General features: G+C 38.0%; 1 protein-coding gene across 1 annotated transcript in view; it reads left to right on the forward strand.

The window, feature by feature from the left end:
* The first annotated feature begins 912 nt into the window (after positions 1-912).
* Positions 913-15158, forward strand: part of unc5cb (unc-5 netrin receptor Cb) — a 147143-nt gene continuing 132897 nt past the window's right edge. The window contains exons 1-2 of the mRNA XM_026242298.1: positions 913-1158; positions 2714-3301. Coding sequence (XP_026098083.1) covers positions 3181-3301 — 121 coding nt within the window. The 5' untranslated portion in view covers positions 913-1158; positions 2714-3180. The remainder of the gene's footprint in view (positions 1159-2713; positions 3302-15158) is intronic.

Genomic DNA, 15158 nt, shown 5'->3' on the forward strand with positions numbered 1-15158 from the left:
TTTCTGAGACAAAACAGACGCTGATGTCTCTTTTTACATAGCATCTCACAGTTCTTTTCAAGAGTTAATTTAGAATCTATGACTGTCCCGAGATATTAATAGCTTTCTACACAATCCACCACTTGGTCTTTAATGATCACAGTGTCATAACGTAAAGCACACTTCTAAAATCTATAATCACATCTTTTGTTTTAGCTATGATTAACTCCAAATAAGATTCAACACATCAGGTGAAAACTCCTCAATAATAAGACCATAACCGGACTCATTATCATGTAGCAGACTCACGATAACTGTGTCATTAGCAGATTTCAATATAGGCCTATATGCATGCTCACTTTGGCACATATTAGTATACAAAATCTGAAATAAAGGTAAAAGAACACAACCCCGGGGTGAACCAGTGGACGAACATAATGGATCTGATAAAACAGCATTTATTACTTTCACCCTCAGTATCCAACCCACCAAATTATTGCTCATCTTAAACTGCTCTATCAGTCTCATACCTAAAATGTGGGGTTGGATAGTATTAAAGGCTGATGAAAAGTCAATAAACAACAGTCTAGCATGAGTATTTTTCCCTTCAAGATGCTTAACCAAAAGATTAAAGAGCACCTATCAAGGAATTTTGAAATGTACCTTTCATGTAGTGTGTGACATAAATCTAAGTGAACAAAAACATCCTGCAAAGTTTGAAATATGACAGTGCACCGTATGTAAAGTTATTGTGTTTCAAAAGTAAGAGTCGACTCTGAGTCATTTTTATGAATCGTTAGAAGACCGAAGCTCTTTCTCTGACTAGATGACGTCAACTTGTCAAGTTTTTGAATACGACACGCCCACTTATCGCGCGCCAAGACGCCAGTGAAAACTAGAAAGCAACATGGCGACGAGACGCTGTGTTCTGAAGTGCGACTCAAAAGCAAACTTTTTTCATCAGCCCATGGATGAGCATTTGAAGACTAAGTGGCTACAATTAATACATTAGTACCACAGAAGTATAGTCCGAGCCTTGTGCTTTGTTCACGCCATTTTGAAGACGATTGCATTACCAACTTAAATGCAATCAAACTTGGATTCGCGAGCCGGCTGATATTGAAGGAAGGTTCCGTTCCAAGTGTCTTTGCATCAGCTTCCTCCTCCGTATCACAACCTGTAAGTGTTATTAATAATTGTTGCTTTTATGTTTTATGTAGCATGCTTAATGATTGTTTGGTTTATTGTGTAAGCACCGTGAGCTTCTAGGTCTTCAATGACAATTGTATTGAGATATGTGAATTGTTTGTCGTTGTTTTCGGAGTTTTCTTTAAGAATAGAGTCATACCTCGTAGTAACGTAACGTTACTGCTTTATTTTTTTTTAAATTTTTTTAACGTTATGTTTATGCATGGAGTTAACGCAAACAGACTGATTGTGATTTACAATATGAACTCTGGGCTATACTCGCTAACGTCACGTAAAGGCGGGGTTTTGAAAAGTGAATCACTAAACGAATAATTTGAGAATCGCTGTCAAAACAGGTAAAAATAAATGCACATTATAAGAAAACTAAAGTCTTTTTTTGTCATTGAATGCATGCAAAACTGTTGTTGGGGAATTCTAAAACAATATTTGGAACATTTATCGACTCCTCTACTCAACTTCATTCTTAAAATCAAATTTATCAAACCTCAAATTATTTACTGCATTGGCAAATTCACTATTTGATCTGAAACCATCCATGGCAATATCAGTTCTCTTCACACTTTGCTGTCTGCCTACTATAGTTTTCAGACCACACCATGCTGAAACAATATTCTTCTCTGCCAGTTTAATCTCTTAGAAACTTTAGTTTTATACCTTTGTTTAGCTTTTAAGATTCTCCTTCTAAGGTCCATCCTTGACAGCTTCTTCTTCTGTAAACTACTCATAACTGCTTTTGACACTCAAGGTTTATCATTAGGGTAGACATTAATTTTTTAGTAGTAATAATCATGCTCTCATATAATGTGTGTATATATTCCCCGTTATTCTACAGCATTTCATTAAATGTATTTTAGTATGTGCTGAGCTTATGGTTGAATTATAAACAGAAAAGGTCCTAAAAGCAACAGAATAAAATATATAAAGGACAATAATAATGAAAATAATGTTCTACAATCATTTTTGACATTTTTTACTAAATAAATAAATAGGACTAAATACACATTTGAATAATACCTGCATTATCATTGCTCTTTTGTTAGTTTTGATTGCTTCCATTGACCTCATTTGTAAGTCGCTTTGGATAAAGGCATCTGCTAAATGACTAAATGTAACAAAACTACCAAATTCTGCTATAGTTAATTATAATTGTTAATAGTAATTGTTAATAGTTTTCACCGTCTGTTTGATTACATAACATTAACTAACTGCTTGATTTTTTACCTTGAGAAAAGCTATTGTAGAAACTTTAATTTTCTGTAAAGCGGCTTTGCAAAGATTTGCGCTATACAATTAAACTTGAATTAAATTAAATGTAACGTAAATATCTTAAAATAATATTTTACCCTCAGCATTGAAAGTGTGCTGAGAGATTATAGGCAGGAAAGGATCACAAAAGACGCAGAATGACAGTAGAATATCTAAACGGCGTGTGAAAAGAACAGCTCATTTAAAAACACACCCGATACATCATTCATAACATGATCCACCTGCTCAGGTGTTGATCCGCTCCGGGTTTCTTCCACAGTCTATGGTTTCTTCGCACTGAAGTCGGAGCGCAAGCGGATTGGCTGGAGCGCATGCGGCTCGCGCGGGGTTCTCGCGCGCCTCCAGCTCTCCATCAGAAGGCGGGGAGCGCGCGCTGAGGGAACTTCACCGACAGACATCAAGTCACCTCAGGAGCGCTGATTTACCTGTTTACAGACGACCCACAGCGTTTCGCGAAGCCTTGAGAGAAAAACTGCTTAGAAGAGGAGGAACTGAGGATATTAATCCCAAACACTTGTGTTTGCCGGGCGTTGGTGGCCGCTGTCTGTCAGAAGAGTGCGCTGAGGTAAAATCCAACGGATTCCGTCAACGTTTCATTCCGCGAATAATAATCTCCCCGCAACAGTCTGCGATTCCACTGGTTTTATTACAAACAACATCTCCAGAGGTTCCTCTGGTTGTTATTCCACCCCATCGGCGGATATTTGCCTGGTTTTGACTGTTTGTATGATGGGAAGAAGTAAAAAGACTGCGAGAAGAGAACGAGGCGGATCGGGATTCTTAGCGCAGATGATCACGGTGTTCGTTTTTACTCTTTTATCGCTCGTCAACACCAGTTCGGCTCAAGGTAAGAAAACCTTTATAATATCAGGTGAATATCGATCAGTACCGCTAACTGAAGTTTGCTGAATAAGCGAAAGTTTCGTTAAATTAATGTTCAAGGTCTGCGTATGAAAAGTTGTCAAACCGATCCAGATATTTATACGACACACCATCTGATTTCAGTAAATAATGCTAATAAGTCTTCATGGGAATTACTCAGAACCCTTCACTTGGTTAGATTACTAGTCAGATTTGATATTTCCAGGCTTGAATTGATTTGTCAGATTTTTTTTTTGTTTCTAAACTGTGTTTTGTGTGATCTAAAATGTTAATTAATTCCCGCCAGATCGGATTTGTTTATATATTTAAACTAACAACGGCATTTCCTGTTAATGCTATTTTTGTTGCCGTAATTTTGTTAATTATAGTTGAGTGTAATCTTAAGAGAATGTTGTTTATAGCCTATTTCACCCAGTGTTGTCACAGTTGGTTAAATCTCTTTACATTGAAAAACCGCATATATGTGGATTATTGTCATTTGTTGTTAATTTGAGCCATGAGCTCATAGTGAGGTCATCACATGAGAAAACTTCGTCTTGTGCTGCTGTGTGTCTGGAGCGCGTTAGAAACGAGAAGAACGATGCTTTTATGCGCAGACGGATCTGTAACGTTACCTTTCTGAAGGTTCATCGTGCTGCTTAATATCTTTAGTCTTGTTATGAATGCTGAAATCTTGTTACCGAACACTTTTCTGGCCTTAAATGATAAGATTATTTGATTTCGAGTTGAAACCTATCAAACCAACCTTTTGCTGTAAATATCGTTTGCGCATTTAGTATAGAAAGGACTTTAGCGCGTTATTATTTTATATGCTGAAAATAATGCATAATTAGAACATCATCTTACATTCTTAATAATTTTACTATCCTAGTTATAAAGTGGCAAAATTCCGTTGGGAATATTTTGAGGAAATCCGAGAAACTTGAAACCACAAAATATCCCTCGTGGCCTCATTCTGTGAGAAGCAAATGTGCTGCTGGCATTTTATATTTATTAGGAGTTTGAATTGATCATTTACCCAATTTCCCTGTTTCTGTTAGGAGTAAAATAAACATTTAGATTATTTTGCTATTGAGTAGCCTACTTCTGCTGCGTGCTTTGATTGCATTATAATGAACTAATTAAATGAATTTTCCCCTGGGCACAACGTTGTGAGTTAAAAGTACTTTCTCTACGCTGAAGATGCTTTCAAGTTTGGGTTTGTGGCATATCTCAGAGCTGATGCTGGTTTCTTTCTCTGAAGTGAGTCTGGGACTCCATTAAAAGGATTTCGCTGAATAATTGTTGTGTAAGTAAACCGGCAGCCATGTTCTTGACACAGAGAGATGACACAAAGACCTCCTCCCTATCACACGGCAGGTTTGTGAAGCTCCCCCGAGCCATGTTTGACATTGGCTTCAACCCTTCCTCAGTGGTTTACGAGCAGTTGTACTGTACTGGATTCTGCTGATCTCATAGATCACTGACAAAAGGTGTTGAATTTGCTAAAGTACTATTCGAGATTATGTACTATATTGCTGTATTGTATAAAAGCTAGTATTAAAATGTTTCCTGTTGCTTTGATTCCCAGGACATGCATGTATTGAAGAAAAAGTTTAGCATAAATGCAATGTATAAGTCACTTTAGATAAAAGCATCTACCAAATGCATAAATGTAAAGTCTTTTTTTGTACCTTTCTAGAATATTTATATGCTATATTATTTAATAGCTACTTTTTAAACCATTAGTTCAAACAGAAGAGCAATGGAAAGGTTGTGGGTTCGATTCCCATGGAATGTTGAAGCTTGAATGCAGTGCATTTCTCTTTAGATAGAAGCATCTGCCAATTGCTTAAATGTAAAATGATGTTTGTACAATTCTAGATTATGTACAAGCCTACTATAAAAAAAAAAGATTACTGTAGTTCAAACAATAGATCAGCGGCAAGATCATGGGTTCGATTCCTAGGCAATGCATGCATTGAATAAAAAGGAAATTTTGAATGCAATGCAAGTTACTTCTGCCAAATACAAATAATACTTATAAAGCAATGTTTGTATTATTCTCGATAATATACACTGTAATACTTGATTATTTAAAAGCTTTTAAGTGAGCTTTGTATTGTAAGTGTTGCATGCTTCAGGCTCCAAAAACGCCAGGAATCGGATTGTTAGAAACTCAATCCAGTCTAGCAAAACCTCCCTTGACAATTGTGCATAGTTAATGAGAAACAAGGAAAGGTGGAGGAAAAACTATCCTGCTCCAGTGTCTGAAGGGCATTGCTTGATGACATGAGGCTGATTCCAGAAGCCCTCAGAGGCCGATGCCATTGACTGTAATGTGAACACGAACCAAGTCTCTTCGTGTCCATTAAGAAGTCAATATTAAGGGAGAGCATTATTTGCAACTAATTAATGGCCCATAGGTTTTCTGGATACTAATGAGCTAAACATTTCCGGTTCACATGGGGATCTTTTCGTGCTTGAAGAACTGCCTGGTTATTTAAGCAGTTACGGTTACTCTGCATGGAAAAAATTCCCTCACACTCTTTTCTTCTCCTGATCCCCCTATTTTTCACTGTCGATACACTTGTTTTAATTAAGTGTGTGAATTCCCACTCGTCCCAGTGTTCTCTTGGCTCTGGAAACAGAGGAATAGAGAGGAAAGAAGTGCCTTTATCAACTCCAGTAAAATCACTTACATCTCCACCACAAGTGCCTCCCGTCCAGTGAATATGAATAAGAGGCGACCGGGAAAGTCAAGAGGGAGTGAGGGGGATAAAATACAGCACTGTGCGACCCTTGACAATGCTTCGACTGGAGACGATCTTGTCATCCGCTTTAACAGCAGAAGGCCGTGAGGATTTGGGGGCTGAAGCAGACCGGCTGTCTGTTTGAATATGCAGATCCTTGGCTGATGAAAGGCGAAGATCCCAAATGTGCATAATCCATTCTTGTACGTTTTTGTTTTCATGTAGGCTGCATGCTTTTTCTGCATCCTGTATGCCATCGGTTCTATATGCAGTGCTTTTGGGATACAAAGGCGCCTTGTTTGCTGCTGTCATATGTGTAATTACTGTTTAAAAAAACAGCAAAGCTAACCCACTGCCTGGTGAGTGCGTCAAAGCGTGAGTTCACTTTTTCCACGTCTGTCCTCTCGCTCTGCATGTTATACGTCCTCTGAGCTTTGTTTATGGATGGGGGAGTGTGCGCTGTTATTTTTAAGAAAATATTTAGCAAACTAAAAAAGAGACACACGTGCAGCTCCAGTAGGTGTAAAAATGAGAATGTTATTGCGATCATCATTACTCTTAAGCGCTTCCATCATTGCCTAACGGTCGGGTCTCAAGGGCTCTACTAAGGTTTCAGCCATCGTGCTCGTTCTCCAAGTACTTTTGGAAACACAAAGGCTTCATTGTGCACCGAGTGGATACTATACTATGACCTAGCACCACCGTGTATCGTAATTCCCTTGTGATCTAGGCCGTTTTTTAAGTTTGAAGGAGAAATTATACTTAATGTGGTCATGTGTTGGCGAAGGTAAAGGTCGAGCAAACGGTGTGTCATCAGAAACTCCTTCTTTGGTGCCTTGTGGGCGTCAGCACTACACACTGTTTGTTGGCCTTCCCCCGTGCTGAGGATATTTTTTCGTGATAATTGCTGTGAAAGGCGTGCTGAGGTTGCAGCTCTCCTCTCCTGACGTCACGTAGCGAGCCGGCTGTGGAAAAGATGTATTACAGTATGCGCTCGGCATTGTCTATGGTGAATCGCGCCATATCCAGCTGTGCATGTAGGTGAGCGAGCAAAGTCATGGCAATGACAGCCTCTACTCGTAGCAAAAAAGAGAAAAAGTGGACGGGGAGTGGAGTGAGTGCAATTAATCACACACTGTCACCCTGTAAACTACAGGGGAAGCATCAAAGTGCAGCTTGGGGTTCTATTAGCAGTCCATTAGTGGAGCCCGGCACAAGTGTGGCTACTTCACAAGCATACCGCCGCCGAAGTGACCGACCTGTCTGTCAGCAGATCTCCTCTTCCATCGTGACACGAACACTTCACGCAGAAAGAGCTGGATGCAAAATCTGTGAATAATATTAGTGCACAAGTCTGACTTATGATGCAGCACGAACTGTATTTTGTTCGTTTAGGCCAATTTTTGTCACCTGATGGATCTTGGGTTCTTCACCAACATACACTGTTTCCTTTGGTTTGCTTCTGGTCTGAGTTTAATAATGACTGATTGGAATACATGCCATAATTGATATACTTTGCAACACTAACAGTTATTGAACTGGTTTGATTGAACTTGGAACTGAATTGATCTGAAAAATTACACGAGCAATTTTGTTACATAATTGATTAGTACTGTCAAATGATTAAATGCATTTAATTGCATCCAAAATGCAAGTTTTTGATTTCATAATATATGTATATAGGCATATTTATTATAAAAATAAATAGTTTTAAAATGTTTACGTGTGTGTGTGTGTGTGTATATTTATATTCATATAAAGAAATTAAAAAATAGAAATAAAGGTGAATTCATACTATGCACTCGTTCTGTGATGTGGTTGTGTGCTATTGAGTATGGAGTGATGTTACACTTCTCCTTTAATGTAATGAGTCGCGTTGTGAAATCCAAACCCAAACGCTCAAAGACTCTTTGTTTTCCACTTACAGAAAGGCTGCTGCTCGCAGAATCCTCAGTGTCCAATTATAGCTGAGGATCAGAGAAATGTAATTTACGGCCCCTGCTCCTCATGGAGAGGGTAATTGTGATCAGGAAATGGAGAGAGAGATGAGTTATTACCAGTCAAGGGGCTTTCACTCAGGGCAGTTATGGAGAGGAGAGTGACACCCCTTTTTACAGTTTGAAGTATAGAGTTTGGTTTTTGGGAACGGACGACGCCCGACAGTAAATGTGCATGACTGCATACTGGCCCTGCTGGTGAACGACGCCAATCTGAGGCCATGCAAAATGCTCAGAGGTAACATTTGAGTTAATTTAAGAAGGTCAGAGGTGAAGGTAACATCAAACAGAAAGAAGTGAGAATTGTGAGAGAAAGTTGCAATCATTTTAAGTTCTTATTCTGTAGCAGGAACAATCTTCCATAGAAGTTTAATGTATTTGTGTTGGAGGATTCTATACACTGTAGTAATAGTGATGCATAAAAGAAGCCAGGACATTTTAATGCATTTTTTAATTCGAGTCGTTTTGTTTGCTGCATCTAGTGGGGCAGAAAATATGCTTTTCACCTTTGACCTTCTTAAATGAAGCACTCGCATCGTTTGTCTTCCAACAACAGAGCAACAGTCCTGCAGTAAAAGCATTTCATCTCGGACTGTTGTTCTTGCATGTATTTCTTGTCATTGTGGGATAATAGCAGAACACAGTTTTTCGCTTCTTGCATGCATGGCTATAAAAAGCCCACGGTCCCACCAGAAACACCGTCGGTGCTTTGCTTTTAGCTCCGCTGTCGTGTGATGGCTCTCCCTGTAGGCACAAAGTGGTGCCCAATCAAACAAGAAGCCTGCTGGGATACTGTCACAACGTGCACAACTGAGTTTACTAGCAAGCACTCTTATCATCACTTAGTATGGCAGAAATACCATATTACTAACCCTTAAACGCTCAGCCATATGCTTCCTGACTATAGAGCCGACAGCTTGTTGTTCTCTGTGAATCCACACGTCAGTCAAAGACAGAGAAATGCATGCAATCCAAGTTCTGCAAATAGCCACAAAGCTACTAAAATCGCATTTGCCAAATTATTAGTATTCTTAGCTAATGCATAAAGCTTGACCGCCGGCCAAATTGAGCATCATGGGATGGGTTTTTGTTGTGCATACTGATGCATGCGCCTGGTGTAATGAAAGGGTCGTTCACCGCACTTCACCGTCGAGGGAAGCCAGGACAAGCAATCACCGCCCTGCTGGAATCATAGGAACATGAGACCCACGCGTTTCCATTTCCTATCTTCACTTTATCAGCCTCCTGGCTCTGTTATTCTTTAGCTCGGCAGACAGCAGATGAAAGCCTAGCACAGATAAATGTTTGTGCTTTCCTGTTTTTATGGGGCTTAAATAAGAACATACATTTACTTGCTACTTTGAGGTTTTCACTGGATTCTGCTTTCCATTAAAGGCCCCATGTAGAGTCAGAGAGATGATAAGAGGTCAGTGTAAGTTCTGCTGTTGACTCAACAGGGGGCTGGAGGGTCTGGTTCATGATGGGTCATTAGAGAAACGCTGCCTCAGGCCAGGCTCCCCGTTTAAGCTTGATCTTACTTGAAGTGTAATGAACAGACCTACAGTTGTTTTTATGATCATGGACAGGTGCTTCATGGGCAGTTGAGAAGCTCTCAGTTAAAGTCAACATGAAATGTCGTTCACAACCTGTTTATTCCTGAAATGTAAAAAAAAAAAATTGACCTAACTTAAAAATAAGTCAATTTGGTAAGATAACTCAACTAACTACTGAAAACTTGTTCATCTAATGAACTTTGTTTAACATTTAGGAATGCAAGGTTTAATTTATTTTTGTTTCAGCGTCATTTCAATTAACAAAAACGTTTTAGTTTGTGATTGGGACGTATGTTAAGAAGTAAATGTTAGTGAATAAGCAGAGGGGCCTGATGTCAGACAAACCCCATACAGGAGGAATTCAGCAGGATATTATTCTCCATCTGGGGCTTTTAGACTGCTCCTCGTGTCTGGATCTCGCAGCCTATCAGTTCTCCATCCGACAGTGATGAAGCGTTTGCCTCCTGACACATCCTCAACCGACCCAAACATGTTTTGTCAGAGAGAATAACTAAACCCAAGGCCTGGAGAGCACAAGCCCTGTCAGATAAAGATGCATGAATAGAAAGCATTCATCTCTCCAGAATCAATCTTCTGGATAATTCCCCCCATATTTCTTCTTTTTAAGCTATCTACAAAACTGCCAAGCAGAGTTTTAACTGTTCGGGCCATTATGAGAAAGCTTCAGTGAGTGCGTGTCACAATGTCAATGTTAATGTTGTTTTTTCGGCCGGTTAAATGAGGTGATAAATTAGAAGCACACATTGTTTGATCCGTTCGGAAGTGTCTAGAATATGTAGTGCAGAACAAAGTAATGGAAATTCTTCTGCGTTGTACTACTTTTAGCCTTGATTCATGTTCTCGTATGTTCCTGTTTTTTCAGATGCAAAAACTGGCCTGGTGCTTCTCTTAATCTTGCTGTGTGTTGGTCTCTGTTTTCCATGTCTAAGCAGTTGCTCTGTGGTTGGTCCATTAGTTAATCTGCGTGTGATATCACACTCCGTAAACCCAAACTCAGCACTTTCATGTTCAGTCACATCTTCAGGCCCGTTTCCCCGGGGTCCCGCGAGCCGTGAGTTGCGAGTGCTTAACTGGGCCATCCTCGCTGGGGCTAATTTTGCTGTAGCTGTAGCCCGATTGAGAATCGTACAGTAGTAAGTCTCCTTAACGAACCCATTGGGAGAAGCTTATCACAACAATACCACGACGAGGTATGTGCGAGAATGGAGGGCATTGAGATGAAGTGCAGAGACGAGAAGCGTAGCGCAAGGAGAGCGTTAAACATGGTAAATCACAGGGCCCTCGATGAGGAGCGAGTGGGCCGAGCGACAAGCCCCCAAACTGCATTTAATTGTGCCCTTTGCTGCCACGTAGTAAAAAACACCCAGATTGCAAAAGAAGCGGAAAAACGTCAGGTCGGAATCCTCTGATTAAATCTGGGCGTTTAAAAAGCCCATTAAAATAAAACTACTGTAATGAGGGTGAAAGGAAAATCTGTCTCCTGTGAGCACTTCGTACAATGTGAACATTTCCAAACAACAACGAGAAGTTTACCGGCCCCAACGAAGACCACCAAACATAGACAGGAAGTAGATAAATAATATATCCTCTTCTAAAGTGATAGGAAGCGTAATGGAAGTGGTGAGCGGCTGGATAAAGTGGAGAGTCAGCATTGCACAGGGAGCAGAAATGTGACTTTGTGTTATTGACAACAGGCTGACTCAAAGCAGCCATTACTGGCTTCTTGTACAGCTTTCCTCTGAGCTGGAGCTGTTAGTTAGGGATGGGTGGACCGTGTGTTTACAGTGGGACAGAGACTCATACACAACTGCACAACTGCTGCATTCATATAGATTTAAATCAGTTTTGTGTTGTTTTGAAATGGTCTCTCATATGACTTAGAATTTTATGCATTTTGTTTGCTTTTGTTATTTTACTTTTTCTTAAACTGAAGTTTAAATGATATATAGTGCGACGCTTTTTTTTGCCTTGTAAAATAAAAAGATTTAACATTTCTATTTAATATAATGCGCACTCAGAAAAATAGTATGACTACTATAATTGACTAATATAAACATTTTAGGGTAAAAAAAAAAAAAATATATATATATATATATATATATTTATTTATATATTTATTTTTATTTATTTATATATTTATTTATTTATTTATATATTTATATATATATATTTATTTATATATTTATTTATATATTTATATATTTATTTATTTATATATTTATATATATTTATTTATTTATATATATATATATATATATATATATATATATATATATATATATATATTTAAATAAATAAATAAATAAACAAATAAATAAATAAATAAATATATATATATATATATATATATATATATATATATATATATATATATATATATATATATATATATATATATATATATATATTTTTTTTATTTATTTATTTATATATTTATTTTTATTTATTTATATATTTATATATATATTTTTTTATTTATTTATTTATATATTTATTTTTATTTATTTATATATTTATATATATATTTATTTATTAATTTATATATATATATAATTATTTTTTTTTTTGCAAAGTTTTCCCTGATAGTAAAGTGGTATTTGCTTCATTTTGTATTTTACATTGTTTAATATTGAATTTAATATAAAACATTGAATATAATATAATACATACTCAATGTTTTTTTTTACCTTTCTGAATATGATTTATATAATTTTTTTATTATGAAAATGTGTGTGTGAAATATTTTACATTATAATATCCACAGCTTAACAATGCAAGCCCTGTAAATACAAGGTATTGAAATGCAAGCTCTGTTAATGCAATGCATTATTTTTTCAGTTAGTGCTATTCAACATATATTTTTTTGTTTCAAAGACATATGCCATAGACCCATTGTTTCAGCAAAAGTCCTGTGTAATTAATTCTGTTGTCACATTCTGTTATAGTTTGATATACATTACTCATGCTGCCCACCCGAGTGTCGCTCTCATTCTTTGTTAATGTGTATGTGCCCGTGCATTCATTATTAACTGGTGGCATTTGTAGCTGTGTCAGTCTGCAGGATGCAGTTGGTGTCTTCTCTCTGTCAGTCAGGAGTCATAAACTCTGTGCTGTAATGAGCGCTGGATGATTTGCTGTGCATTAACTTCTCTCTAACACAGTCTCACGCAAACGCAGGGATTCACCCATGACACAGGGAATGTATTGATTCCTGGCCGGGGGGCGGCGGGCGACCCTGCCAGTTTTTGGCTAGCGCTGGCTGGAGTGAATTGTTTAAAGGGAACAGCAGTTTGCTCGTTCAGAGTGTGAAGTGCAGAACACCGCTGTCGTCATCAGATTTGAGTTACAGCCCCTTGAATGCTTTCCTTCAGTAGCCGCTCACATAAATTTCACCCGCTGGCCACTTTTACCTCTCGTGTTTGTGAGGAAACGCGTCAGTAAATCTCCAAATGGTTGTTCTTTCAATAAAACTGAAAAAGTTCTGCACTTTGCTGGTTACATTTTTGTGCTTTATTGTTGTTGTTGTGAGGGAAATGTTTTATTGTACTGCCGCGTTCCATCGCTGAATTCAGCGCCAACAAAAACAACGTTTCTGGACAGTAAGGAAGAGGAGTAAACAGGAAGACGAGAGGATTGCAGGATAGCGCAAACTCTCTGGTTTCTTCTCAGATATATTAACCGCTGCTGTTCTTGACCGTTCTTGGATATGGAAATCAAAACCTCAAGTCACAGTGTAACAGAGATACAGCAGAGACTCATGTCTGCAGCTGCACAACTGGAGCATTATTATAGACAGTTTTGTGCTGTTTTATAACAGTTTAAAAAAGATCGTTTGTCTTAAGTATTTTTAGTTTTTTTCACACAAGTGTTGCATGTGAAGCTATTTTGCCTTAAGTTAAAGTTTATTATTTAATATTATTTAATACACATTTACACTTTCAATAATTTCACACATTCACAGAAAAACTGCAAAAATCTTACCTTAAAGGTACGACAGCTTGTTAGTGCCATTAAAGTGACATCTTAGTACCTTATTTATGATTCAAATAATTGTAGTAGTCCCTTTAAAAGTGCATAGTACTTCTCTGAGGTAATAATTTGTGTGTGTGTGTGTGTGTGTGATATTTTATCATTTATTTATTTATTTATTGTTTTGGGGTTTTTTTTTTTTTTACCTCTAAAGTGTATGTTTCTGTAACTTATATTTTATATATATATATATATATATATATATATATATATATATATATATATATATATATATATATATATATTTTTATGTGCATAAAACCCTTTAAATTACAAATTTGTACTTTTCTTACCTCTAACACACACACACACACACACACACACACACACACACAGATATATATATATATATATATATATATCTCCTCTTCTCTAGCTTGATTCTTTTTCTTGCTATTTGTTTATGGAAATCAAAACTCCACGTCTGTAAAACAATGTCACAAAAGCTTGCATTTCCCCCTGCATATATACATGTTTCCTTTCTCATCCCCTGCTTGTCATGTGCAAATGATTTGGTGCGGAAATCTGATCTCCATTGTGCAGCGTTTAGAAGGAACGCAAGAAATAGCAGGACAGGCCGCGTCTGGTTTCAGCCGATTTCTCATTCTGGCAGTTGTTTCCACACTGGTTGAATTTTAGCGACGTAGGCACTTGAAATATGGGCATGAATATTTACTTTCTAGCTTGCGTTTTCTCTCGTTTGTTTCCAGTCGTGCCTGACAGAACACAGGATCGAGTTTCTACAACCTCTGCTCAGACTCTCAAGAGTGTAAACTGCCATCGAAATAGGAATGAGTGACATGCAAGAGCCGTTTTATCTGAAAGAGAGGGTCACTGTTAGACCAAAAACCTGAGGCTTGACTGATGCATAAAAGACCAGGCTTTCTCAGAGAAGGAGCGCCGTCAGTTCATCTCAAGTGCTCCTGAGGCTCTGTCTGGTCTGCCCTCACATCTCAGTCTCTTTACCTTCCTCTGGTCTTTCTTCAGGTTCCCAAGAGCGGTAGCCAAATGCACATTGACGTCCTACGAGTCTGTGACTGATAGTTTGTGATTTGTGTACTTCAGATCAGTCACAGTCACTCATTGTCTGCGTCCCGGTGGTCTCAGGGTTACAGAAAAGTCCCTTGTGTTGTGTAATCTGCAAGTGATAAAAAGCATTTTCCCTGCAGCCACAGTAACTTTATATTATTGAGCTGGCATGCCTGGATTTTTCCCCCATATTGTTGCGATTATGTGTGCGTGTGGTTTGTAGGTGAAAACAGTAGCCCCTTTTTCTTTTCTGTTTAACCAGCTGAATGTGCTGTAAGAGCCGTTTTGTGAGCGGGGAAAATCCACCGGTTTGAGTTTCTCACCGGATGTAGAAGAGATGAAGCAGATAATGATTTGTTAACTAGGGTCTCGCATGGCCTTTCCCAGCCTCCCGAAGGTGAACGTTTCAAGCGTTTTCATTTGCAGTGCGCTTTGGATCTGAAAGGTTTTCCATGCTCATA

Source organism: Carassius auratus, unplaced genomic scaffold (assembly GCF_003368295.1).
Source record: "Carassius auratus strain Wakin unplaced genomic scaffold, ASM336829v1 scaf_tig00001218, whole genome shotgun sequence".
Classification (NCBI taxonomy): Eukaryota; Metazoa; Chordata; class Actinopteri; order Cypriniformes; family Cyprinidae; genus Carassius; species Carassius auratus.